Source organism: Myotis brandtii, unplaced genomic scaffold, assembly GCF_000412655.1.
Source record: "Myotis brandtii unplaced genomic scaffold, ASM41265v1 scaffold250, whole genome shotgun sequence".
Taxonomy (NCBI): domain Eukaryota; kingdom Metazoa; phylum Chordata; class Mammalia; order Chiroptera; family Vespertilionidae; genus Myotis; species Myotis brandtii.
Genome location: NW_005359478.1, coordinates 6144590 through 6170840, shown reverse-complemented (window position 1 = coordinate 6170840; position 26251 = coordinate 6144590). Strand labels below are relative to the sequence as shown.

The window sequence follows — 26251 nt, the reverse complement described above, 5'->3', positions numbered from 1 at the left end:
TAGACACTGATCTTGGACCTTTAGTCCACAAGATTGTGAGAAAATAAATGTCTGCTGTTTAAGATACACAGTCTGTCGTATTTTATGACAGCCTAGCAGACTATCACAGACATGAAATTGGGGGACAGACATGAGACCCAGGAAAAAAAGTACTGTCTGTTTAGGAACCAACGTAGTGAGAAGCTTCGGCATATAATAAGAGCTGTACAGCGATGCTAAGGGTGAGAGATAACAGAGAGTGATGTAGTCCCTGAAAAAGAAGGAAACACTGCATAGAAAACACTGATAAATATGTCGAATCTGTGCCAAAGTCAGGAATGTAAGCATCCCCTAGCCTAAACCATGTAACAAAACACTGAGTTTTACCACCTTTTCATGAGATTTGTACTCCAAGATTCCCAATAATAATAATAATAATAATAATAATAATAGCAGCTACAAGAAGTATTTGAAAGACACTATGTGAACTACATATTATAGTGATTTGGATAGAAAGTAGTACAGGCAGGAAAAAGGCAAAATTCTAGACATTCTAAGTGAAAGAAATAGCTCTCTCCCACAGGTGGCAGCAATAGAAAGCCCCCAAGCCAGATGAATCGACAATGGGAAAAGATTGCCCATTTAATCACAACTTTCAACTACAGCGAGGAATATAATTTTCCACTCAGCAGTTTGTTTGCCTATAAGTGGAGCTTCGGAAAATGGGACAAACAGCAGTTGGAGACTTGAATTACACGAAAAAATTTTCACTATCTTTTTCAGGTTGAAATTCTCATTTATATGTGTTTCCATCATTTCAAAAGAAAATAATTTTTCTCAGGGTGGAAGAGAGGAGGAGAGGAAAAGGCATAATAGTAAAATTAGTAGGTTCTCCAGAGTATTAATGAGACTCAGTTAGTGGACAGCTATATGCTAAATGGGTCCATAAGTTGGAGAAACAGGAATATGAAAAACTAAGTATAATGGAATTATACTCTACAGTGCTCCTGGAGTAGAGGGTCTATGGAAGTGTTTGGAATACTAACTCCCCAGAATCCGATGGCCCAGCCTTCCTAACCTAACCAATTCTAAACACCGAAGACATCTACATTTATTTTTATCACTACCTAAAAAATTAAATTATTTCCACCAAGTGGCAACAAGGGCAGAGAGAAACATCTCTATTTTCTTGTCCAAATAGAACCCCAAACACAATTTGTTAAACACATTTTAACTCTAATCTTTAATATGAATTCAAGTAGTAAAAAAAAATAAAATTGAAGAATTGTGGATTTCATAAATAGTTGAGGGGAAATATTTATTACCATTGTCTCCAAACAGTGAAGATGAGTTCGAATTTTAATCTCCAACACAGATACACATGAATCATAACAACTGGATAAAAGGTAATTGGCAAAACACTGCAGAAAGGTCTATGAAATATGAACACTCCCATTTAAGAGCACAATCATTAGTCTTACTAAGACCTTAGAAAACTGCTGAGCATGAAACTGTTGCATGGGAAATACTTAAAGTTTGAAGGGAGAGAAATTACCAGTTAGAACAACAGTGCTGAAGTGTTATTTTGCTGTTAATTCTATGTGGAAAGCTCTGACACGGTACCAAGTGTGGGATGCATATACGGGCATAATGCTTTATTCCTATTATTTATTCTTTATTTTTCTAATAAAAGAGACTCCCATAAAAAATCAACTTTTATGCCTATTTATCTTACTTTTCTTTGGGGTAAAAAAATGTAATGATTTATATGGATTAGTTCATGAGACAATAGCCAGGGCCACCCATCATTTTAAAATGTCTACATGGCTTTCTCAATAAACCGAAAGAAAATAACAGGCAGGAGTGGGTGTAATGGTAGAATAAAATGGCAGAAGTAAATAAAGGAGACCAATGCATTCCAGCTGACTCGGAACAGCTAGAGAAGCTGAGCTTTCTGAGTGTGGAGGGGACCTGGGTCTGGGCATCTGGCGCTCTGGCCTGTTTTCTCCACGTGTTAGTAATGGTTTCAGAGCTTGTCCAGCATGTAACATGTTCCCCGCTCATCCCACAATGCATGACTTATGAGAGGCGAAATCAAACTGTATGAATGCCCGTTTTAGGGAAAAACAAAACCAGTGTCCCAAATCTGAGGTGCACTGAGGATCATGAATGTAAAAAAAAAGTCTCCAAAGAAAAAAGAGGCAAATGTTTTGATATAGAAACAACCCCATTATCAATTTGTTTATTATCATGTCTCTGTATCCTATAACATAATAAACATTTCCCCAGCAGATTATGGCACTTTAAACCAAATATTCCCAAATGTGGTTGTAAATGTAGAGCCTTTACAGCAACAGAACATGATTAAAAATGACCCTCTTCATGGTGCACAGAACGGCACACATTTTAGTTGCATGGAGTCCACAAAAGCTTTGTGTGGCCTCACTGCTAATTCTAAGTAAGCCTCCATTTGGGAGATTACATTCTTGTTTACACACAGCAACAACAACCAGAAATAAATAGCAAGCAGCATGAAGAAATTAGAGGAAAATTGCTTTTAATACAAATGTTCTTTATAGTGTTGCTCTAGTGTGAAAGTTACTTCCAACTAGTCAAGTTCAAATCCATGGTTGCAAATATGAAGGTCTTAGAGGAAAAAATAGTAACTTTCAGATAAACAAATTTACCATTTCACATTAAAAACATGATTTGTGAGAGGCAATATCAAATTGTATTAATCCACTGTGGGAGATGGCACTGCTGTCCAGCACAGTATCTAGGAAACTGAGCTGGAAGCAGAGCTTAGAAATTTCGGAGGCAAATAGCTACCATGGTAACATTTGGTCACTGATGGCTACCTCTCCAGCACAAGGTAGAAGACATTTCTGGTGTGCAGAAGGAAGATGCCCGGGCAGGACTTTGTTTTAGCCACTAGGGGCCCTTCTCATTTCCCTGGCTCTCTTGCCTCTGCCATCTTTGGTTTTTTCGTCTCCAATTCATGTCAATGCATTAACCTCAGTTAACAACAGAAAAACTTAAGCACAGGTCAGTATTATCTTCCAGTGTCACTAAACTGTCTTTAAAATGTAAGAATTTTGGAGAAAGATGCTCTTTTTCTTAGGTAAACACCATCAGGAATCTAATGTCCTCCGTCACCATTCTCCCTATTCATGGGTTCAAATATTCTTTGTACTTCTTCCCCACCTTCTTTCCTTGTGGTCTCTCAGTCCCCACCTGTCTTCACTTGCTTTTCTACAGTCAGGCTCAATGATCCATCATGCCAACCACTCTCTGGCTACTAGCCTCATCTCCTTGACCCTGTGGTGTGCTGGGTAATGAACAACCAGTTCCTGACCCAGTTCCTCAGAAGTGACTGTTAATATTCAAAAACTGTGTGAGCCAGTTAAGTCATTGGTGCCTTGAAATTGGCCACTGTAGGAGAATTCATATATGGAAATTGGCAAACGCTACCAATCAGGGATTTCCCTTTTGCTCATCCCTCTCATTCCCCCAAGATGTGGTTTATTAGGGCACCATTGCCCTGTCCCCACTGCCCTTCCTTTGCCTCAGCTCTGAGTAAAAATAACTGTCCGCTTCTCTCATGCATACATGTGGGCTGCTGAGTATTTCTAGAGAAACTCACAAGCATTGCAGATTTTCCCCACTATGAATTCACTATCTCCAACAATTCTTTTATGTTTTCCAGTTAGTTCTTCCATTCTCTATCATGTCTGTCTAAAAGCTTTTCCATGTTCTTTAAACTTTTGACTCTATATTCCTTTCATTCTAGAATCTGCGTAGTTGAACTAACAGAAACCTTCAAATGGAATATTTTCAACTTTGTCTTTACCAAACTGCACATTCCCTTTATCCCCATCTATTCCTTGCTCAGTCCCTCCTGCTATAATGGAAGAAAGGCCCATTCTTTTGAGTCTAATCCTGTACCTCCTCAGAAGCCTGTCTCTGTTATCTTCCACTTTCTTAATTGAATCTTCAACTTTTCTCTTTCTATGGGCCTTTCCTTCCTATTTGAAGATGGAGTGCTCTGGTCCTTAGATATCAGCCCTCATCATTCTCTAAGCGAAGGTCACATTGGCCTACTCCTAGTTTCTTAAACATCCCTCCTGCCCTCTCACCTCACAGGGTTTACATATACTGTTCCTTCCGTCGGGAATGCTTTGTAATTTCAGTTTAGGAAAGTGTTCCCTAAGTCACTGAGTCAAAGACAGGTCCCTTTGCTCTTTGCTCTCATGTATTCTTATATCTCTTTTGAGCATTTATCTCACTTTGTAATTGTACATTTATTAAGGTGATTATCTAATTGTCATTTTCTGCACAACAGTATAAACTCCATGAGTTCAGAGAGCATATCTGCTTTTGTTCAATCTTGTATTCCCTGGGTTTAGCACATTGCCTGGCATATATTAAGTGCTCAATGAAGAAATTGATTCATTGAGCTTTTTTTTAACTTTTAAAGACTCATCCTTCTTATCCTCCAAAAATCCATCTCAAGCTCATGTCTACTTATCTTGCCTCTTGTACTCTATTTTGCTGGCTGTCTCTACCATCCCCCATGTTCTCCCCATAAGAATCTTCTTAGAAGAGTTGTTTCATTCTCCTTTTTCCATTTACTCACCCTCCACATAGTCCTTGAATCACTGGCTTTTATAATTCATCATCCACTGAAACCGTTCTCAATAAGGCCATTAAGGACATCTTTATCATTAACTATTGCACAAGGACCACTTTCCACTCCTCGGTACCTTATATGACCTCTAAGCACTTTTCAATATCTTCCTAAGTGAAAGCAGATACAATTCCCCTTAGTGTTCACAGTTCATACTCTTCTGGGTTTCTTCCTGCCTTCTCACTCTTACTGGCTTCTACTCCTCAGCTCGTCTTTTATGTGTTAATGCACCTACCCCCAGCCCTTCTCTGGGTTCCTCTATGAGAATTCATCCATGGTTTCAATACTGATGACATATAAATGTCTACTTTTAGCTCAGATCTCACTTCAATATCCACCTGCCTACATGATATTTCTAAGCACTTGGATATGAATTTGTGGATAGACACCACAAACTTAACAAGTCTAACACAACTTATTATCTTTCATCCTTGTAATTTGTTCTCCTTTGTTTATTCCCTTTTGCGGTGTGATTACTATACCAAGTTGACTAAGAATCCTGAATGTCATCAATGTCTGTTGATTCTCTCCGTGGAATATCTCTGGAATCTGCCTACATTTCTCCAGCCCATAACAAATGCTCTGGTCATTTTTCACCTGGATTACTGTAATTGTCCCTGAATTGATCTGTCACCAATAAAGAATCTTATCACTTTCAATCCATTCTCCACAAAGCAGCCAGAATGTCCTTACTCAAACAAAAATCTGATTACTTCTGTCTCCTACTTAAAACCTCTCAAGGCTTCCCACTGCCCCTAGGATAAAATCCAAATTGCTTACCATGGCCTACCTGGCTCTGCCCAACTGTCTGGTTGCTGCTTACTTCTCTAGTCTTCTATTTACTCCCCTCATTCCCTATTCTCCAGTCATAACCTCTAGCTTAGATCTTGGACCGCTCCATCTGTTCTTACCTCTGGGCCTCTGCATATTCTTTGCAGGGAATATCCTACCCCTTGCCTCTACACACAACATAAGTCCTGCCAATCCTTGAGGTTTCACCTTAACTCTTACTTCCTCTGAGAAGTCCCCTTGCACACAACAGGCACTCAATAAATTACCTTTCTTTCCTAATTCCTGTGTTTTAGTTTAATGTCAGATTTTATAGTTTTGATTTTACTCAAGCTATTTTATTAATAAAACACAAACAAAATAGGCTGATTTATATTTTTAGATATTCTTTTATAAAGACCTACCAACAGAATATTTTGAGTGACATGATGAATCTTGCTACTAAAGAAGCCCATCATAAACATGGCATTTGCAAAATTATTCTAAATAAAAAACAACTTAATAAAGATTTGCTTCCCAGTCTTACATGTCCATAGACCTAAGGTGTATGCAGATGTTTTATTCTTCTAATTCCACTTTTTACTTTTATCAGAATAATGCCAGCTAAATGAATTCCATTATAATTAAAAGATTCAAATTTTTAATATTTCATCATTTACGTACATAGCACTTACTTGAACCATAAGAAGGCATAAAATATTGAATTAAATTATATACAATGTCTAATACCTGATGGTTTTTTACCAACAAGAATAATTTAATCAACTCAACCTAATATAAAATAAATAATATTGAATAAAATATATAGAAAAAAGCAATCAGATCAAGAATAATTATAAAGATCAATAAAGAAATTAAAAAAATAAAAATCAATGGAAAAATATCTTCCGGTGAGGATTTTAAAAATAAATAAATAAAGTAAAAGTTTTGTTAAAAAAAAAAGTAATTATAAAGATTATGTGTATATGTACTTGAATATATATATATAGGTATCCCATTTATGGACTCTTATGCTCTATAGAAATATAATTTGCTTATTAACAAATTTCAGTTTGTCCCACAATAGAGGCTGATTTTTTTTTAGTCACTAAGTTCCCTTTAAGAATCCAAAGAAAGCTATATATTGTCTTGCCAGAGGAAAAAATGTTCATATGCTTATATAAAGAAATACAAATTTCTACTGATACAGAGTTCATGAAGCCAAGATCCAAGTTTAAGAAGCTAAGCAACTGCAAAAGTTTGTTTGTTTTTTGTGCTTCCTCCTATTAGGAAGTTGTCCAACCTCCTTTATTGAACTTGTCTCTTTTCTCTCATATTTTATGTCTTTTTGTTCTATGTTCTGGATAATTTTTTTAACTTTGTTTTGCAAACCTTCTGTTGGGTTTCTTTTACAAATTTTTTGGATATTTTGTTGTTGTTGTTGTTAATCCTCACCCGAGGACATTTTTCCATTGATCTTTTTTAGAGAGAGTGGATGAGAGGAAAAGACAGAAACATCAATGTGAGAGAAATGTATCAATTGGTTGCCTTCTGCATACACCCCAGCCAGGGCCCGGGCTGGAGAGGAGCCGGCAACCAAGGTACGTGCCCTTGACTGGAATCGAACCTGGGACCCTTTGGTCTGAAGCCAATGTTCTATCCACTGAGCCAAACCGGCTAGGGCCAGAGTTTTTAACTATAGGGTAATAATTGAATAATGATATTAAACAAAAGCTGACTCCCTGGTAAAGGGCAGGATATTCATATATTAAGTATTAAGTAACCAAATGACTTTTTCAAAAAGGCTGATGGGTCAACATATTTCTGATTTTAGCCTAGCTGAAACCATAGGAGCTGAGGGAGATAGAATAATTTGAAATCATGTTAGTTAAATTAGAAAAATAAACACCAAAAGATATTCCTGATATTTATCTAATCCACCCTGGTTCAATAATACATCCTGTTGGTACAGTCAGAAATAAGCCACATACAGAACTAATTAGTTAATTTTTATCTGCAACTGTTACATATATTTTAAAACTAGTCCATTCACTGAAATCACTGATCACCTAGATCCTTAAAGTTAGAGGAAGTGATTAATTTTGTTGGGAAATTTAATGAGAACACTAAGAAAATACAACTGTATACAAATACTAACTTTGAAAAGAATTAGAATACAGAAAAGAATTTGTATTACTTTGACAAGATGTTATCTTTAATCTTAAACAGGCTGTAGATAAGAAATTGTGTGTTCAACATTTTTGCCTGTCCCATGCCTGCCGTCACCTGTGTTTGTGAACGCTTTGTCTAACACGTTTCCTAAAATTTCCAGTAGCCAGCATGCACTGCTGCAATGAGGGCCTGGTGACCCACGTCCTTAGCACACTCCCATTTCCATTATTCAGTGTGGACACTCCTCATCCTCCACACACTCTCACAGGCTGCATGGGATCGGAATGGGGCAGTGGGAAGAGGTGCAAACAGTGGGATAGGCCTTAGATTTTTTTCCACAACTGCAAGTCATTGTGAAACTGACTTAGTAGGTTGTGACTAGCTTTTTGTTTTGGGAATTTTTCTTGGGGAGAGGGGAGAAGTTTAAAATGAAATAGAATACAACACAGTGAAAGAGAAAACATCGGAGTACATCATGTATTGTAAAGGTAAGCCTCTCTTCAGGTATATGTGTGTGTATATATGTATGTAATGGATAAGTCATGGTGATCAGAGTTAATAATATTGTATCGCATATTTGAAAGTAGCTAGGATAGTGGATCTTGAAAGATTTTACCACAAGAAAAAAATGGTACTTATGTATGGTGACAGATTTTAACTGGACTTATTGTGATCATCATTCTACAATATATAAAAATATTGAATCATTATGTTGTACACATGAAACTAATGTTTTGTCAATTATACCTTAATTTTTTTAAATGGTGTCAAAGAAAATCACTCTCCTTAGATAATGCAAAACAAAACAAAACAAAATAATATTATTACTTTAAAAATAGATACTTTATATCTATCCATTCATGGGCAAATAAACCACTCTGGTTGTACCTAACCCTTTCATTCCAAGAATGGTCCATTCAGATAACATTTTGGACTTGTTTTCTAACACTCTGTGTTTCTGCGTCTCTCAGATCTCATGTTTCTGGCTTGACAATTGCTAGTTACCTCCATCCTCTGAGGAACTTCATACAATACAGTGGGAAAGTCTTTTCCTGTGAGTTTCATATTTTTGGATGGATTTTCACTCCCAATGATTTTCCAATGCTATGAGATTTCCCTTGAAAACATTTAACTTTCCACCTTACTTGTACCTCTTAACTCTCTACTCTTTTATTCTTAGAAATGGATGTTTTATTTTAATAGATTCCTACAGCATTGCCCCAGTTTCTAATACTTTTCTCTGACAGCTCTGGAATAATCAGCTGGCTGAAGAATACACATCAAACTTACCACCCACAAAAATCAATCAAAGCCACTATGCCCACTGGAATGCAATTATTATATATATATATAATCATTTACTTTAAGTATTGATTTGTACATTTTAACATTTAGAATTTACTTTAAGTTAAAATTCAGTAAAAAAGTGTTATAGTGGGTTTGGTGCTCAAGTGCAATCCATGTCAAACTACATTTTAAGTAATGAGTTTACCAAGTCGATGGCAACTCTATCTTCTAATTGCTCAGTCCAAAATCAGTGGAATCCTCTTGACTCTTCTCCTCCTCTGACACCCATGTTTAATATATCATGAATAATTGGTTCTCTTTAAAAATATACCCAGGTTCTAACCACCTCCATCTCTACCCTATCTCCATCCCCACTGTAATCACCCTTGTTCAAGCTACCATAATTTCTCAGCAGTATCACGGCAAAACTCGGTCTGAGCTTCCTATTTCTATTCCTACCTTCCTATAGTCTGTTCTCAACACAGTGGACATCGTGATCCTCTAAAACCTCAGACAAAGCATATCACTCTGCCACTCAAACCTCTGCCAGAGCTTCCCACTTCACTCAAAGTAAAGCCTACGTCCTCACAATGGTCGACATTTCCTGGCTCCCTTGGAGCTCTCTAACTTCCTCTCCTACCACTCTCATTTTCATTCACTTCACTCCAGCTACACTGGCCTTTTTGCTGTTCCTCACACCCACCAGGCATGAGCTAACCTCAGGGCCTTTGAACTAACTGCTGGAATGGTCTTTTCCTAGACATCTCCATGACTAACCCCCCTCCTTCACCTTCTCAGTGAGGTCTACTCTAACTAAAACAACAGTAATTTTCTCCTTCTTCCCTGATTCCACCTTGTTTATTTCCCCCTACTTTTTATTTCTTCATAGCTATTTAGCAGTTTCTAACATATTAAATATATTCTTTATTTATTATGTTGTTCACTCTCTATTTCCTTATGCAAGAATTTTAGGTCCATAAGACCTGGGATCTTTGCCTGTTTGTTCAGAAAAGAAATGTATATTAATATCATGGTTACGTAAGAAAATTCCCTAGTATAGTCCCAAGGTACAAGAATTAACATCAGTAAATTGGTGCCAAATTAAAAAACAAAGTAATCTCTTACCTCGATACTAAAACTTTCTAGATAGATTTCTATTTCAAATTATTTTATATAATGTGTTTCGTTTTGTCAGACATATGATAAGGAGCAATCTATCCACAGTATTTGGCAAGTGTGGGATGCGAATGGACAGATGAAGACTCGAAGCTTTCCAAGTCCCTTAGAGAAAGGAAAGCACTGCCTAAGCAGGCTTTTCTTGCTTTGTCCTAAATAATCTTAAAACAGATGGTAAAAGCTAAATAGTAGGTCTTCTGCCATGGAAACCACTATCACAGCAGCCCATTCTAGAGTCTTACCTATAAAATAAATGTTTGTCTCCCTGTTGTTACCATCTGAACCTGCCAATTTTCACTCTAAATCCTACTAGAAGGTATGGCTACTATATACTTATCAGCCTGACAAAAAAGTCTGGGAGAGACTAGTTGACACACACATCACCTTAAACATAGTCAAAATCCAGCAACATATACCAGGACTGGGTTTACATAATTTTCCATGCTATTATGCATTCAAGTTCCACCTTTATGACATGTAAATTTGTGTATCTTACCTTGATATTACAAGCCTGCTCCATCAATCTTCTTGCATTTTCCTCTGCCCTGTATCTCTTTGGAAGCTGAACTCTGAAGAACTTTAAAGCCCCTTCAAAATCAGCCTGCAGAAGATCTTCCTTTGAGGTCTGCAAAATAATCACCCAGATCATCATGACATTTTAGCCTGCATTCACGACACACATGTTGAAAAAAGAATTTCTATTTTCTGGAATGCACTTTTTATAGCTAATATCTAGGTTAGTTCTAAAACATTTTAGAAAGAGATTTCTAACCTCTTGATTCAAAGTTGAACTAAGTCACCATAAATCCTAGAAGCAATATAAGAATTAATTAACAGGCTAACATATTTAATTTATATTGCCTGAAGATTTCAATGGTGGATGTGGCAATGCTAACCAAGTTACAGCTGTGAGAGAAAAATAAATGCCAGGAAAAAAAAATTGAAACCTGGGACTAATCTGTGACTTTACAGGCATTTTACAGATATTACTACAAAGCTTGCTGAAGACACAGACAATGCAATCAGAGCCCATCCGAGTTATATAATAAACACCTAATTGGAGGATGGCTTTTCAGCAGCTCATGATGGAAATAAGAAATTGATCGAATACCTTAAAGAATGCTATGGTTACCAGAGGGAAGGGGGGTAGGAGGGTACTAAAGTGTAAAGGGGACCAAATATATGGTGGTGAAAGACTATTTGACTTTGGGTAGTGGGCACACAATTCAACAGATCATGTGTCATAGAAATGTACATTTGAAAACAATAATAATCTCATTAACCAATGTCATCCCAATACATTTAACTTAAAAAATAAAATTAAAAAAAAAGAATGCTATGAAAAGTAAATGAAGTAAGCCACTTAACTACTGAACTTCTTATGAAAACTACTGTTTGCAAAATTTACTTCCTTAAAAAATAACAACCACTTAGAAATAAGTACATGTATGCATAGAAAAAAGACTAAAAGAAAATGAAATAAAATTTTTCTCTGGATAGCATCATGCTTGGGTATTTTTTAAAAATATATTTTGTTGTATTTTCTGCAGGAAAAATTTTGTAATAAGAAAGACACTAAGTATTTTAATAAACAATTACAAGTGATTTATGGAAAACACCTGATACAAATTATAGATTCAGGCAGACTCAGTAACATAGAAGTAAGCCAAAAAGAAATTAGATGTTTTAAGAGTCAGTACTTAATTATGCAAGACTTCAGTAATAAAATGAGAAAGAAAAAAAAAACAAAAACACGGAGGCTAGAAATCATAGAACTAAGCACTAGTTCAAAATATTACTTTATTTAAATTCATAAGTACAATAAATTAACTATTAAGACTGCACTGAAAGAGTATAAGGAAGTCAGAGAAATTCCTGCTCGTAATAGGGTCTGAGTTGCTCTCCTCACCTCTGTGGTCCAGGCCATTGTTATTTCTCAGATGAGCCACCACAGTAACTTCCTAACTGGCCTCCCTGTTTCTACTCTTGCTCCCGACAACCTACTCTCCTTATAGCAGCCCCATGATACCCCTTCCAGTCATGTCACTCTTCCATTTAAAGCCCTCCAAGGGTTCCTAGTGTGCTCAGAATAAAAACCCAAATTTTTAGCATTTCCCACAGAACCCTTCATAATCCGCCCCCATTCCCCTCCATCCTCATCTTGAACCACATCCCTCTCAGGCACACTGGCTTTCTTTCTGGTTTCTATACACACCAGGTTCATCCATAACTGAAGGCTACTGCCCTAGCTGTCCTCTCTGCCCAGAACATTCTTCTCCCAGCTCTTCATAACACTCACCTTTTGTTTTCCAAATTTTCTGTCATAAAATGATGATAGGAAATGTGTTTACTAACTATATCTTCCAAGGTAACACTACTTCTTTCATTTGAATAGATTATATAAAAAGATTACCTGGACAGTTAAAAACACTTAAACAATTCCAACTTCTATTTTCTTCCAAGTAGGTAGAAAGAAACAGCCAGAGCTCATAGGTAAGTGGGATGTTAATATATCATCCTTCCCACTCTCCTAGTAAAATGAATTAAGCAAATTGCTAGGCACATGGTAGACACCACATTCATGTATTCCATGGATTCATAAAGGCTCCACTTTAAGCCAACCCAGTATTTTTTAATCAAAATTTATAAAATTCAGATTAGAAAGTGGATTTAGGACTTATTTTGATATAAAATTGATTTTTATATTTGGGCAGCATCAGAAGTCTACACAGCAATTGCTCTATCTGGGACTCTAACTTCTTTTAAGAGTTATAATCTCTTTCCAATGAGCCATCCTTTATCCCCTGCTCTTTAATTCCCTGCTTAGAAGTAATGTTTTTTAAAAAGTCCACAAATTTAAAAAATACCAACTAGCATGTAATTAGACTGCATAAGAAATTTGATCAAAATTAGACCTTGACATGGCTACTGAAGAGACTGCTAAGCATTTGCCTATATTCATCCACCCTCCTTGGCCTGAGAGTCATTTGGATTCACTGTGCACAGTGCCTGGAGTATCATATGGAAAGTACAGCCAACACTGATATTAATATGTCACGATCTGACAATGACTTCGCATGTCATATAACAGCCAAAGGTGGAAACATCTAGAGGGGAAAGATATTGAACATAAGTAGAGTAAAAGTTTTTCCTCTTTCTCCAAATTTCACACACTTACAGGAGTGTGGCTCTGGCTATGTGCCTCTGCTGATACCATTTTGAGTGTGTTCTTCCCACTGAAAAATTCAATGCAAGAGCTTCTCATTTTAAAGTGATTTTTTAAAGGAGGCAGGGTGAGTGGAAAGGAAGAATTCTGACGTTTCAGTGTCAGCTCTCAGTGCTTCTATCCCAAACCCCTAACTGTTCCTGGATGGCAAATCTTTCTTTAAGGGCCTCTGATAAGCATCAAATTCTAGGTTAGATTATCTTAGGGAATTATTTGAAAAAAAACATCTAGGCATGATTCTCTCTCTCACCTTTGCTGTTTTCACCACAAATTGGCTTTTTCTTCCTTTAGTTATATAGAGTGTCTAACAAGATTTCTATTCGGTTGAGCAATATTTTTGGAGGTCTGAGACATTTGGAAGCACATGCTTTAGAAGAAGGAACCATTACTTAGCTGGCATCAAAGACACCTATGTCTCTTGTTTTGGTGTTTTAATTTCAACAAAGAAACATTTATTTGGTGAGTCTACCTACAGAATATACGCCTTTTGGTAATATCTATAATAATAAAAGCATAATATGCTAATTAGACCAGATGTCCTTTGGGAGACCTTTAAGACGACCTTCTGGACAAAGCTGGGGCTGCAGGGAAGCCTGGGTCCCAGGTGCCTGCTTGCGGCCAGAGGGAAGCCTGGGTCCACGGTGCCTGCCGGCAGCTGGAGGGAAGCCAGTGCCTGCAGCGGGGAAAGGAAGGCCTATTCTTGCACGAATTTCATGCATCGGGTCTCTAGTCTACAATAAAGTCCATGCGCCTGATTTGTTAAGGGGGTTGTTCTTGACTAGAATTACCTTTGACGAACAATGATGTGCTTGGTGTCCCAGCAGGTTGAGGTCCCTCTGTGAACCAGGGAGCAATAACTAAGGCTCAAAGTCCAAATCTACAACACTGTCTAGGTTAATCTCCTTTTATTTGAACAACTTCATTAAGAAGTTAAGTTGTCTTACACACAAAAAACTATTGGGATCTGTAAAGCAAAATTAGGTATTTGTATATATTTAACTCACACACATTCATGTTTAAAACATGACTAAAGACCTAAACTCCAGTGCTGGCCCTCTTGACTGGTACTAGAAAGATGACAATATTGCGTGTGGCAGGATTCCTCATAAGCCCATCCTGGGCAGATCAGCCATCGATCCCATATCATTAGCCAGTCCAATCAGAGGTCTGAACAACTGTACTTCCCCCAGTACACGTGCTAAAATTTGAGCAGTAACTCATTGGCTAGCTGATCCCAATTCACAGCCATATTGCTAATGAACGGGCATGTGATTTCCCAATATGTAGAGTATCCCATTCTATGAATAATCTTATAAGTGCAACACTGCATAACATCAGAGATTTCCAAATGGCCCCTGGACAACTCGGCATATACTTCTCACATGTAATGTATGTGACACTACGACCTAGACTCTGAATTTTAGAGCCTAAAACAACCCAAGGGATGTACTTCCTCAGACAGGCAACCAGGCTCACTGCACAGTTGCAACATACAGATATGTGTGACCTCCCTAAGACCTGGAGCTGGGAACCTAACTCCCTGTGGATTTTATCATTAATAGTGTGTTTTAAACTAGAGGCCGTTTAAATTAATCTCTAATGAAGATTTGAGTATGAGGGACATTCTTAGTTATCAGTTTATGTTTTCCTTTAAAACACTGAAAATGTAAATGCCAAAAAGAGGCAGCCCCAGATTACAGAGAGTTACCAGTTCAAGCCCTGGTGACACAAAGTTGCGTGGTCTTTAAGAATATGGAACTGTATTCAGCCAAAACGGATTCCTCAGAGATGCAGAGAATTTGTAGAATATATATTTTAGTACTTCTTAGTGTCAAAGCCCCTGAAATACCACACTTTTTATTTCACTTAAAATTTTTATTTCCCTTAAAAAGAAGAAACACCTTTCTAATAGAATCATGAACCTTCAGTTTTCTCCTGTGTTAAGAAAAAATGTGATTCAGGAAAACAAAACCCAAATGAGCACTGATGACCTCACCTGGGCATTAAAACACATATTGAGTTCTTTTTTCTTTCATTTTTAAATGTCAAAGGAATGATATTTCTCAAAAATACAGCCCTCCTCCCTATAATTGTGTGCTAGTCATTGCATCTATCTTCATCTTGGAATAACAAACAGACTCTCTTCAGGATGAGAAATCCCTTATAGACGTGGTTGCTTAACATGTCTGTTATGATTATGCAGGAGATTATATTTGTATGCAAATAAACATGTGAAGACTGAATTAATAATGGTAAAGGTAAGTATAAACAAAGATGAGCTATACTAGAGGGAAATATGTGAGAGAAAAGAGTTAAATTCAGGCGAGTCAATATTGTACTTCTTAAAAGACTCAAATGTGAGAGAACCATAATGAGGAACAAGCAGAATGGTATTAAACTCCATTATATAAAACAGACAAAGCTAAATTAGTCTTGTTCAAATACCAAATAATAGTTTAGGACTACTGCAGCCCAATTACATTATAGAACAGTTGCTAGGTGTAGTTCTCAAGCCACTAAAAAGAAACCTTGCGCCAGTGATTGTGGGTATTAATTTTAACCCTTGGTAGGAAGTGAGGATAGGTGATTTTTCTCTTGTTCAGGAAATAAAAAAACAAGCAAGCCAGACTTCCCCGATCCACTCACAGACTCAACAGTTTTAAGCTCTTTCATAGATACACAGTTTGAACATTCCGGGAGAGAAATGTACAATTTCCCACTCAAAGATTTTTATGGGGTAAAATTCCCTAATCCCCCCCCACACACACACCCTCAAAAAAATCAAATTGGCAATCAGATGGGGAGGTTAGAAAGCAAACCACACACAGTCTAGATAAGTAGCAATAACGTCTGTTCTACAATTTAACCCTTTGGAGACATAGGCAGAGGATGCCTACACCAAGCTCTTGAGTATTCTGCTTTACTGCTGAGCCGAGCCAGCCAGAAAACCATTATTTTGGCTGCCACAGAGATAATGCCACTACTGTGCCCTGGGCTCTGGAAAAGAACTGTCTCCTCTAGCCAATTAAGGAGTGGACCAGGCTGGGTAGAGCCCCTGGCCACAGCCACTGGGCACTTCCTTCTCGGTTGAGTGAGAAAGGAGGAGGAAAAAAGACTGCAAGCTCCTCCAGGACACAAGGAATCCTCACGGAGGGTGGCAGATTCCCCCCAAATGAAGTTCAATGAAAAACAGTCTCACCGCCAGGAGCCGAGGCACAAATAGGCGATGCCCCATCCCCAGAAGTTCCAGCACGCGACACGCATACTCATTCACCAGCTTGGTCCTCTCGTCGTGCATGTCCTGGGACTTTTTGACAGGAGGTGTGAGCTTAGCAGCTGGGGCTGGGCAGGGCACCCCTTGTTCCATGAGCAGTAAGTAGGTATCCAGAATGAGCAAGCTGGAGCTCTCATCCACAATTTTAGGAGGTGTAGTGGGAGGGGAGCCTGGCTTTGGTCTCCCCAACAGCAAGCACAATCCAGTCCGTTCTGGGAATTGTCAGCTAATGTCTCCACAAGAAAAACATTTTGGCTAAATTAGCCACGGTGCAAGAGCCCCGAAGAAGATCAGAAAATGAAATCAACTACTGATGTCAATGAAAAACAGCAAAAGCAATGGTATGCAAGAAAATGGCCAAGAACGATGTAGGAGAGTTCAGATACATGTGTCAAAATGTACAAGCTGCTTAGAAGGGTCTAGTGTGTGTGTGTGTGTGTGTGTGTGTGAGAGAGAGAGAGAGAGAGAGAGAGAGAGAGAGAGAGAGAGAGAGAGAGAGAGAGAGAGAGAGAGAGAGAGAGAGAGAGAGAGAGAGAGAGAGAGAGAGAGAGAGAGACTGTGCCTGTGTGTTGTGTGTGTGTGTGTGTCTGTGTCTGTGTGTGTCCGTGTGTGAGCAGACAGCAGCAGCAGGAGCCAGGAAGCCAGAGCAGTTGTGAAGCTGCAAGGAGAAAAAGGATGAGCTCATTGCAATCCTTGATTCGTGACAAGCAGCGCTGCTGCTGCTGCTGCTGCTGCTGCCGCCTCTCGCTGTGAATCAGTAATGAAGGGGTAGGCAGGCAGGGAGGGAAGAGGAGGTAGGTGAATGAGCATGCAGAGCGCGTCTCGGGGGAGAATGCTGTAATAAGAAGCCAATGGCGATCGTTGGACAGATGCGCTTCCCCTCCCTGTCCACCTTCAATCAGTGTTCGTCTGACAGCTTATGCTGCTGAATCCTAAACCCACAGACAGATGAACTAGCTTCTCCTAACGTGATGGTCACAGAAAAATCAGAGAGCCTGCCAGCTAAGATGCTGACCTTTATTTACTCTTGCTTTCTAATGACAAAAACAGGTAAAAGTCTGATTTTATACTGTGTGTTCAAAGTGGGAAGCTCCAATCCTTGCTAGATTACTGAAATCTCCACTGAAAATAGGTTTAGAGCAAAATGATAGAGTGTGGACAGAAGAGCAAGGATCTAGCATCCAAGAAATGACACACCCTCCACTTGACGTGTTTGTGCAATAATAATGACTCTGCAATGCTAGGATGTGCAGCAGTATTTCAGCATTATGGGAAGGTTAGCCACATTAGAAGGAATTTTTTTACAAATACACAATATGATAAAACATAAAAACCTACAATATAATAATAAGAGTATACATTTAAAGAACTACTGATGTTGAGATTCTCAAAGCAAAAATAACTTTCTTAAGCCATAGACCTTGACACTCAGTTAATAGTCCAAAACACTGTTTTGATAGACTCTGGTCAAATTAATCTTTCCCTAGACATAATATAACTGGGAACTGCTCCTAGTTTAAAAAGTTTACAATCTCAGAATTAAAGTGTTATATTAATTTACTTACTATAAATAATCAGTTGTAGCCAGATGAAGGCAAAAAGGATCACCTTTAGGGACAGTTTCTTAACTTCAGCCCAACAACAAACCAATATGGATTCAGAACGCTGGGGCAGCAGTTCTGTAGCTGGTGTCAGCGGAGCTGTGCATGGCACAAAGTGAGTGGCAGGGCTGAGAGCAGAGCAACTTCCTCCTGAGCCTTACTTCCTACTCTAACAAATACGAGTTCTAGATCTCTTCAGGTAGCAAAACAGAAACATATTTATCAGCATATCTCTGTAATCTTGGTTAGAAAAGTAGATTAATTATGGAATTGGGTTAAAGGAAAATATTGCCTTCCTTAACAGAATATTGTTTGGTTTCCTTTTCTAAAACCTCAGAAAAACAAAGGTTTGTTTCATTAAACATTTAAAATATTAATTAACAAAATATTTTAAATAAGATATCTATATGTGGCGGTCAAGCCTTTATTTCTTCCCAAAACAATTTCTTTAAAAACCATACAAAGTGAAGATTTTAGTGTAAAATGATCAAAAGCATATGAGAATATTATATACATAGCCATGATAGCAGAATCCTAAGTAATGTGACGTTGTTAGACCCTAGAAAACATGTTTATCCTACTAATGAAAGAAAGGACTGAGACGGCAGAAAGTGAAGTGCTCATGATCATAAAACTTGTCTGAGGCAGAGCCAGGCAGCCAAGATCCCAGAGCCCAGCTACACAGAGAGGAACCCTGCACTGTAACCTGCTATATTTCAATGAATGGAGCCATTTTTTAAAAAACTATCTTATTAGGAAGACTGTGCTCCATCACTTCACTCCGCATGGGATTGGTCTGGAGCCTGTGCCTGCCATCTGGTAAGAAAGAGTCGAAGGTTCATAGATTTGAGTAGGGAGGGGGCTCCCAAAAGCCTGCCTGGAGGACAGTCACTGCTAAACACACACTGTGTAACGGAGCACAGGTGCCTTCTCAGTGCTTAACTGAGAAGCACCTCTTCTTCAATCAAACGGCCACAGAGGCCACATCCTTGGCAGCTCAGCCAACTGTCTACAGAAGAGCAGCTTCTCCAAGCCATGTCTGAGGTGCAGGCTGCACAATGGAATGCTATCCCACTTCATCCGACCCTTTCCCTGGGCGGTGTGCGCAGGGCTCCTCTTTGTTTCCAAGCTTACGCAGAAGGCATGTATAAATGTTAGAGCGCCTATTCTTTAATTTTCATTGATCAGGTTAAAATTACAACAGATAGATTCTAAACTATTCCTTGATCTTCTCAAGCTAAATCAGCATTTTACTTTTTATTTTTATGTGTGTGTATTGTCATTGCTGTTAAAAATAATGAGGTGCTGTGTTCATCTTGATAAGTTGTGAATTGCCTCTACTTTCTTCCTCTGGTCCGTCTCCAGTTCTCTGTGAAATGTGCTATCTCTGGCATCTCCCAGTCACATGGAATGATAGGTGAAGTTTAACAGCTGTTTCTGTGAAAAATAATATTTCTAGTCGAGTTATATGGGTCAGCCCATGAATTAGTGAGTGAATTTGTTTCCACAAAATGAATATGTCAAGATGGGAACACTGTCTTTTTGTGAACAGACAAGTCCATGTTCTGAAATAAGATGGTAAGACATTTGCCCAGCCCATGTGGCTCAATGGCTGAGCCTCAACGTATGACTCAGGAGGTCAGGGTTCAATTCCCAGTCAGGGCACATGCCTGGGTTGCCGGCTCGATACCCAGTGTGGGGCGTGTAGGAGGCAGTTGATCAATGATTCTCTCTCATCATTGATGTTTCTATCTCTCTCTCCGTCTTTCTTCCTCTCTAAAATCAATAAAAAAAATATATTTTTTTAAAAAGATGGTAAGACACTAACCGGTTTGGCTCAGTGGATAGAGCGTCGGCCTGCGGACTGAAAGGTCCCAGGTTCGATTCCGGTCAGGGGCATGTACCTGGGTTGCGGGCACATCCCCAGTAGGGGATGTGCAGGAGGCAGCTGATGGATGTTTCTCTCTCATCGATGTTTCTAACTCTCTATCTCTCTCCCTTCCTCTCTGTAAAAAATCAATAAAATATATTTAAAAAAAAAAAAAAAAGATGGTAAGACACTGTACAGCCATACTATTTGCTCCTCTGTGGAATGTGGATTGTAAAAAGGCGAGTGTAGAAGCATGGAGACCACTCAGGACGTTATTTCAGTAGGAGCCATACTATTTGCTCCTCTGTGGAATGTGGATTGTAAGCATGGAGACCACTCAGGACGTTATTTCAGTAGGCTAAGCAGGAAATGATGGTAGCTTAGACCAAGGTGGTGACAGGAAAGATGGAAAAAGAGGGCAAATTCAAGATACTTTTGTAAATAGGGCTTACAGGAGGTGTAGATAAATTGAATTTGGAAGGCTGAGGGAAGTGAGAAACCAATGATCGTGGAGAGATGGTGCAAACTGGTTTTGAAAAACGAGCAAATCATTTATTTTGGCGATAATTTTACTATAATACATAATAATAATGAAATATGATCATGCATGGAAGCGGATGGCGTAATGTCTGACACACCAAAGGAACACATGAGGGTTTAACATAGTTCGTGGGCCTTATAAACACTGAATAAATGATAACTATTATTATTAATACTTTTAGTCACTTAAATATTTAGCAAGAATCTGCGATGTATAAGTTGCTTTGTTAAGCCCTGCTTGGAAAACATGAGTATGCGCTAGGTAAAGGAGCCCACCAGGCAGGGAAGACTGTATGCACGTATCCACGTGTTCCTGTCGGCCTGCAGGACAGCCCGCGGCAATACCTAGGTACGTAAGTGCTGAACTCATAAGGGAGGTGCAGAGGGAGCTGATCCCCACCAGTGAATGTAGAGGAAGAATCACCCGCACTCTCACTTTTTTGCTACTTCTGAAATTCTACTGACTCCATTTGAAACCTGAGTATTTATCTCTTTCCAATTAGAAAATATCAGGGCAAGGCTCACAGGGAGAGGAGAGAGAGCTTTATTAACAAGTTGGTAAAGAAAATATAAATAAAATAAGATTCTTGTCTCAGCTTCTTCTACTCATTTATTTAATTTTAATTTAAAATGTTATTATTTTACAGGGCCTTTTTAATATTTCTTTTCTTTAGCAACCTGAGGTCAACTAACGTAACCTCTTAACATTTAAAGATTTAATATTTATTCCTTCAGCTCTCCCAGAGAGACCCCACAAGGTCACAACATAGCAACTTGTGGGTTTGCTGAGGAATGAATTAGTACTCACTTCCATGTGGCAGATAGTGAGTAAGCTTAGCTTGTAATCTTTGTCTTTGTTATATGTTCTGATGGCGAAGTGGATATTTTCTCTCAATTTTATAAATAAAATGAGTTAAAAATCATAGTGATCTTAAAAATTAGGAAATTCAAGAGCACCTTGGAACATATCCTTCATGAATGTCAAGTTGTTTTTCCCCCTCTGAACCTATGTCTATACACATTAAAGAAACAGACCACACTCCAACTAAATTGGTCTACCTGGTTACCTGCAGTAGTGCCGTGACTAATACCAAATGTAATGCTTCTAAAAGGCTACAATTAATCTATGACCATTGGAAAGACTGGCCACAGAAAAAATGCAGAACCCATTTTAGACATGCAAGTAGCTGCGTCATTGTGGTTTTTGCTAAAGAAGAGAGAGGCTTCTATATTTAAAAGCAAAGATATGATAATATTGGTTTTTAAAATGTCCTGCAAGCTTTGGATAATATGTGCTATATAACCATCAACTACTTTAGGAAGGAAAAAAAAATTAACACAAAACAACCAGAAACAGCCCTCAGTCCTAGTGGGATATGGAGGAATAAATAAACCCAGGGACAAAGAGCAAAAGGGGAAATATTTGCCTCTCTATGTACACACCACAAGCCCAGAGTTGTGCTTGCTGCTGGGTGGAATACAACACTAGCATGTGATGGGGCCTCTGCTCTCAAAGGTATTAGACTTTATGGAGAAACACGATGCATGATCGGGACAATTAAGGGACAATTGACTGTATGTAATAATGTTCCCAGTAGGTACATTTGAGGCCAGATTATGATGAAAATGGAATGCCAGATAGGCAAATACAATGAAGATAGTTCTTTAAAAAGATTAATCTGGTAGCAGAGGAGAGGGACAGGGAGTTTAAGAGAGGAAGAGACTGAAGGTAGACAAGTCATAAAACTCTTCAGTAAGTCAAATGTGAGAAAACGAGAGCCTAGACCATGTGGTTGCCATGGAAACAGAGCTATGGTGAACCTGAGAAGCATCATGAAGGAGAAAACAGCTCTTTGCTCTTTGCTATCTTTGTGCAACTTTCCAAGAACCTGTGGCTTATTATGTCCTCCTTTATATAACTCATTGGTACAAAACTGCCAATTACATAAAAGGGTACGGTCTTTTTTTTTTTTTTAGTTTTTTTCATTTCAAACGGGCCGGATTCGGCCCGTGGGCCGTAGTTTGCCCACGGCTGGCCTAGACCATGTGGTTGCCATGGAAACAGAGCTATGGTGAACCTGAGAAGCATCATGAAGGAGAAAACAGCTCTTTGCTCTTTGCTATCTTTGTGCAACTTTCCAAGAACCTGTGGCTTATTATGTCCTCCTTTATATAACTCATTGGTACAAAACTGCCAGAGATAATATCCCTTATCATGTCAGGGAAGGTCACATCATAGAGGAAACAGAACACCCCCTATATATGAACACCCCTATACATGAACACCCCTATATATGAACAACCCCTATATATGAACACAGTGGTTCTCTCAGAGTTGCTGACTTAAAGTACAAAGTTTGGTTATAAGATCAACTAGAGGCCCGGTGCACAAAATTTGTGTACTCAGGGGGGGACCTTCAGCCCGGCCTGTGCCCTCTCGAAGTCAGACATCCTTAGTGCTGCCACAGAGGTGGGAGAGTGCTCCCACCACTGCCACTGCGCTCGCCAGCCATGAGCCTGGCTTCTGGTTAAGCAGCACTCCCTCTGTGGGATCAGGCTGAAACCAGCTCTTTGACATTCCCCGAGGGGGTCCTGGATTGCGAGAGGGCACAGGCCAGGTCAAGGGACCCCACCAGTGCACAATCAGGATGGGGGAGAGATGGGGGAAGTTGGCCAGCCAGGGAGGGACCGTGGGAGAGCTCCAGGGCGTGTCTAGCCCATCTCGTTCAGTCCTGATCAGCTGGACCCCAGCAGCAAGCTAACCTACCAGTCAGAGCGTCTGCCCTCTGGTGGTCAGTGCATGTCATAGCGAGCAGTTGAGTGCCCTTAGCATATCATTAGCATATTACACTTTGATTGGTTGAACAGTCGACTGGTTGACTGGACACTTAGCATATTAGGCTTTTATTATATAGGATTGGTTTGATTACGTTCTCAGAAAGTCTATTAATAGACTTCAAACCACAATACATTAAGCTGACCCAAGCTGACCCAAGCAGAAGCTGATCTGGTAGCCCTACTCGACTGTCTAGGGATACCCTGGCTTAAGAGGATGAGAAAGAGAAAAGTGGAGAGTAGCAATAATCCTTAGTGCACATCGTCCGGTACATCTAACTATCCCCAAGTCCCCCTGACGGCACCTGAGAAATGCTGCTCAGTGGCCCCTCCCTTGCACCCCTGTTGTTGCAGCCTTGGTTAAAGAAGCCTTCATTATTTCTCCTCTGGGCTATTCTCCTAACAGTCTCCATATTCATTAGCAGTCTTCACATTTCAGTCTCTCTCTCTATCTCCAAAACTGTCTTCCTAAACACACCAGACCTGACTGTGTAACTGTTTGAAGGTACCCTCTGGCTCACAAGTTCAAACGACCCTTTCACAGGGGTCGCCTAAGACCATCAGAAAACACATATTGAATATATAATTACATATTGTTTTTGTGATTAATCACTATGCTTTAATTATGTTCAATTTGTAACAATGAAAATACATCCTGCATATCAGATATTTACAATTCATAACAGTAGCAAAATTACAATTATGAAGTAGCAACGAAAATAATTTTATGGTTGGGGGTCACCACAACATGAGGAACTGTATTAAAGGGTCGCCGCATTAGGAAGGTTGAGAACCACTGAACTAGGGGATGGTAAGTGTGTCTCTCTTTTATTTACCATCTAAATTAGTAAGAAAAAAGTCAAAATGAAAGCAAGTACAACATTTATGGCTTTCTAAAAGAAGAGAGGGAAAATACTGACACATAATAAAACAGTGTCAAAGCCAAGAGAAAATAAATGAAACTCAATGTTATTCAGCACTATGCTCACTATCAGGTGGTAGTTGCTTCAGAAATAAGTATATCTGACTTGGGGAGTGCAGGCTAGTTCCCTGGTGGTAGGTCAATGAACAGACCCAAGGACTTTGCACAAAGAGAAGTCCAGAAGTTATTGTTTTAGTTTTAGTTTTAATGTGAAAAATATACTGGGGAGGAGGGTGCTGAATAAAATAACATTTCCTATCTTACATGGAAACAAAGTACATGTTCATGGAAATAGTAATGTGCCTATAAATAGTGAGTATTGTAAATTCAAATCATTAAAGTTCTCAAACAAAGATTTCTAAACAATGCCAATATACACCTGAACTAATATTAACATAAAATACAGCTTTAAGAAAACATCTGATTGACAAGTTTATTTGCCCAAGAGGGCAGATGCTCAGAATCTATAACAATAAAAGTGTAATGTGCTAATTAGACCGGACATCCTTCCGGACAACCTTCCGGATGAAGCCGGGGCTGCAAGGGCTGAGGCAAGCTGCCGAGGATGCGAGGGCTGAGCCCCTTGCATGAATTTTGTGCATCAGGCCTCTAGTTTACTATAATAGGATTAAAGCCAAACTTAAGAAAATGATACGGAAATCACTGTGGTAAGTAGAAGACACTTCCGTATGTCTCCTCTACAAGCTATTACATTTAGAGAAGATAAAAACTACAAGTAAATGGGTAAGATGTTTGAAATGGGATTAGCCAGGCTAGATAAACAAATTAACTAAAGAATTAAGTTCCAATTTCCATTTGTTTTACATTTATATATACAGTTGACCCTCGAACAACATGGGTTTGAACTGAACATGTCCACTTACATGTGGATTTTTTCAATAAATTTGTAAATGTATTTTCTCTCCCTTATGATTTTCTTTTTTAAAAAAATATTTTTATTGATTTCAGAGAGGAAGGGAGAGGGAGAGAGAGATAGGAACATCAATGATGAGAGAGAATTTATTGGGTGCCTCCTGCACTGCTCTCACTGGGGATGGACCCTGCAACCCAGGCATGTGCCCTGACCAGGCATCGAACCGTGACCTCCTGATTCATAGGTCGATGCTCAATCACTGGCCAAGCCCTTATGATTGTCTTAATAACATTTTATTTTCTCTACCTTACTTTATTGTAAAAATATTGTATATAATACATATAACATACAAAATATGTGTTAATCTACTGTTTATGTTATCAGTAAGGCTTCCAGTCAACAATAGGCTATTAGTAGTTAAGTTTTGGGGGAGTCAAAAGTTACATGCAGATTTTCGACAGTTTTTCAAGCTGGACTTGAAAAAACGTGTAGATTTTTAGAAAGGCTGAAAGACAATTCCCAGACAGAAAGCAGCCAGTACAAGGCGTGTGTGCAGCAGGCACTCGTTTCAGGCAGAAAGAGTCAAGAACCACCCTTGAAAGGAGAACATAGGGGCTAGGAAGGCTCTGTGCAAACAGAGAAAGAGGACGTGATGTGTGATATAAAGATGCTTTCGGGACACAGTGCTAGTGCTATATTCTGATAGGAGAATGAAAAGACAAATAAAGTGTAATAATCAAGGACATGATGTAGACATGCAGATCATTGTCTTTGTAAATGGAACCCCCTGAACGTGTACTGTACATAAGATGACTTATCCACATAAAAACAATGATAGCAAAAAAGAAATATCAAAGGCCTCTGAGGATTTTCCATAGGGTGGCTAAAGATACAAAATTGGAATTTGAGCTAGGACAAAATTTAGAATTATTTTCTTAGGAATGTGAATTTATGCAATGCAAAAATGCAGAAGGCCCACCCAACCAGCGTGGCTCAGTGGTTGAGCGTTGACCTGTGAATGAGGAGGTCACGGTTCAATT

The 26251-nt window shown here is 38.9% G+C and overlaps 1 protein-coding gene across 4 annotated transcripts in view; it reads right to left on the bottom strand.

The window, feature by feature from the left end:
• The window catches only part of RABGAP1L (RAB GTPase activating protein 1-like), a 400947-nt gene that overhangs the window by 88328 nt on the left and 286368 nt on the right, over nucleotides 1-26251 (bottom strand). For 3 of the 4 annotated variants that reach the window (XM_014540905.1, XM_005867681.2, XM_005867682.2), the window contains one exon: nucleotides 10566-10694. In XM_014540905.1, coding sequence (XP_014396391.1) covers nucleotides 10566-10694 — 129 coding nt within the window. Of the gene's footprint in view, nucleotides 1-10565; nucleotides 10695-16494; nucleotides 17030-26251 lie in introns of those variants that run through there. The other variant, XM_005867683.2, reaches the window with a different exon arrangement.